Genomic DNA, 2,955 nt, shown 5'->3' on the forward strand with positions numbered 1-2,955 from the left:
CACACTAAGAAGAGTCTACAGGGCGGGCCAAACTATTACAGTTCAGGGGAGCGAATGTTTGAGTACATTTATAACACATCAATACGTTTAAAAAGCGCGGAATAGACGCAGACAAAAATGCACATATAACACACGCGCAACGCCTGTGCGCATTCTGAGTGTTTTTTTGGTAAGCTTCTGGTTCGCGCTTTTCAAATGCACGACTTCAAGTTTAATACCTTGACGGGGAGCTGTTGCTTTCTAACCACACCATCCCACCAAGCACCTAATTTCTTGTCTTTTCAGTTTTCGACTTACCATGTATCACCTGCGTAGAAAGCTGCAAGAAATTGGAGATGCGATCAATGCTTGGACACAACGTCACCCGATCCTTCACATCACATCTGTGACCGCTTTGGGTATCATCTGGTTAGTCATCCTATTGTCCAGCCAACTACCCAAGAGTCACTGGTTGCCCTGGAAGGAGCGCGAGGAATGCGGACAAGCTTCTCGCCTCCGAATCCTGCTCTGGTCGCCCTCGCTTCATCGACACGGCGCGGAGACGTTGAACAACAGTGAGTCCCATATCGACAGCCTCGACAAGGGTTGCCACGTCACAGAGGACCGCGGCCTTGTCTACCACAGCGACGCCATCGTATTTGACGCCAACAGTTTTCGTTCAGACGACTTTCCTACTTACCGGCACCAAGGGCAAGCGTGGGTCTTCTGGGCGACTGATTCTCCCGATGGAGCGGCTTCGCGATACCTGCCACGCACGGCTCCACCATTCAACTGGACCATGGGCTTCAGGCAGGACGCAGACATCGTACTCCCTTACAGAATCTGGACAAGAATAGCTGAACCAGTCACGGATACCCAGCATGATCTTCCCAGTGTCTATATCAACAAAACGAAAAACGCCGTTTGGTTGATAAGCGAGTGCGAGCAAGATGAACTCGAGCATCCGAGAGGCCCCGAGAACAGTCGCTGGCGTGGCACCGAACGCTTTGTCAAAGAACTCTTGGACGAGATGTACGTCGACCTCATCCCCAAGTGCGGCGCTGAATATTGCAGTTCCCGTGACGAATGCTTGAGCATCTTCCAAGAGGCCTATTTCTTCATCTTCGTAATGGAGTCGTCTCCCTGCTTCCAGCATCCCGCCGAAATGATTTACGACGCGCTTAAGTATACCATCGTGCCGGTATATTTTGGTATGGCCAGTTTTGGGACGTCACTGCCGCCACATTCCTTTCTTGATACTACAGGAATGAAGGACGCGAAAGGCATCGTCAGTGGTCTTGGCAAGGTTCGCAGTTTGCTTAAATTATACTCTGCTTTCTTTTTGCGGCGAAGTCACTACCAGGTTAAAGTGCCATCGAACAACCTGGACGCCTTGTGTCGCGCGCTGCAGATTCAACTGATAAAAAGTAGCTACACCGATATCGTTTCTTGGTGGCTAGGCCGCGCGACATGCCCTGCCTTTACACAGACTTACAGTCCAAGCACTACGGAAACTAACGATTATACCGAACGCTCAAGTTCATTGCGAGGCCTGTAACTCAGTTTTTGTAGACAGCTAAATAGCACATAGCTTTTATTTACATGCGTCACCATATATAATGTGTCGTGTGTATGCTGTCAGCGTCGCTTTTTTTTTCAGTATGCTATCAACTATACAGCAGCTTTGCGCGTCTTTTCTTTTTTAATAAACATGCCTGCAAATGCTTGGTGCTGTTCTGTTCTGCCCTTCTACACAACATAGGAAGTTTTCACTCCAGTTTCAGAAATCTCTGTTAAACTGAGTTTCGCTATCGTTCACTGCACCTGTAGACAGCGCCCACTCTCTAATACCTGCGTTTACTGGCTGAATCCTTCAAAAGCTATTGGAGCATTTCAGTACTATCTCGATCTTTTTAGGCTTCAACATCAGCAAGACAGCTCATGCTGTTGCCACCAGCACACCCTAATGGATGCAATGATATACTTTGCGCATGCTCAGTAGCTGCAGCGGCAAGCAAATATTGCTTTTGCGTGATTTACGGTTAGTCCCAAGGAATCTGCGGTGAAATAAGTTATCCTAGTATGTACTGCCGGCCAGCCGTGAGGAGCCTCTATTTGCAAAGACTGAGAAAGTGAGGAAACAAGCAATCTGCGTGCCTCTTCTTTTGTTTTCTTTTTCCTCATTTAGTTTCTTGGTAGAACAGCAGCGCTTGCTCGTACACAAGGACGTTTCACCAACGATCCCGTTGCAAGCAGTGGCTAATCGCAGCCCGTCGCTCTTAATTTCTCTTCTATTATACGTGGGTTGCTGCGCCGAGATCGAGTTGAAGAGAACCTCGGCCACTCTGTTTCTCCACGCTGTGTAGCAAAAGAAACAAGTAAATGATTTCTTCATTCTGCCTAAAATGTTTCGTGTGGTATGGAAATTGTTTTTAACGCGCTATCACTTCCTTGGCGCAGCGTGCGCAGGCCTCGGACACTTCGGCTAATTTCGGTACTGGAAATAAAGCGTCGCCATGACGCTGGTCGCCAAACGAAAATTCAGTAACCTTTGCATATGTGGTTTTATTTGTTCGAACTACTTAATAATAAAGTAAAGTGATGCAATTATGTGCTAAAAGAAAGAAAGAAGTGTTAATTTCAAGGGCTCGTTTTCTTTGTTATACACAATATTAATGAGAACTAACAGACAATAATGCCAAGGAAAGTATAGGGGATGTTTTTTAGTAATAAATGTAAGGTAATTGTGAAGAAAGAAAAGTGGACGAAAAGATAGCTTGCCGCGGGCAGGGACCGAACCTGCGACCTTCGAATAACGCGTCCGATGCTCTACCAACTGAGCTACCGCGGCGGCCATGCCCCCGTCCACTTTATACGGTATATATGTGCATTTAAACGTGGGAGCGTCAGTCAGCGCCGCCAGTAGCCACGACGGCGAGTGTGGAACACTCTTTTTGTGCCTGTTGGCGTCACGTA

General features: G+C 47.4%; 1 protein-coding gene across 1 annotated transcript; it reads left to right on the forward strand.

Moving 5' to 3' along the window:
* The first annotated feature begins 280 nt into the window (after window positions 1-280).
* LOC119372136 (alpha-(1,3)-fucosyltransferase C-like) lies at window positions 281-1,706 on the forward strand. The gene has a single exon (XM_037642598.2). It carries the CDS (start codon window positions 299-301, stop codon window positions 1,535-1,537), a length of 1,239 nt encoding a protein of 412 aa, XP_037498526.1. The 5' UTR covers window positions 281-298; the 3' UTR covers window positions 1,538-1,706.
* Window positions 1,707-2,955: the final 1,249 nt, after the last annotated feature.

The sequence above is a fragment of the Rhipicephalus sanguineus genome, chromosome 1 (assembly GCF_013339695.2).
Source record: "Rhipicephalus sanguineus isolate Rsan-2018 chromosome 1, BIME_Rsan_1.4, whole genome shotgun sequence".
Classification (NCBI taxonomy): Eukaryota; Metazoa; Arthropoda; class Arachnida; order Ixodida; family Ixodidae; genus Rhipicephalus; species Rhipicephalus sanguineus.

What these genes read in the sequence shown, in the direction of transcription:
- LOC119372136 (XM_037642598.2), top strand. Translation starts at nt 299, where the DNA reads ATGTATCACCTGCGTAGAAAGCTGCAAGAAATTGGAGATGCGATCAAT.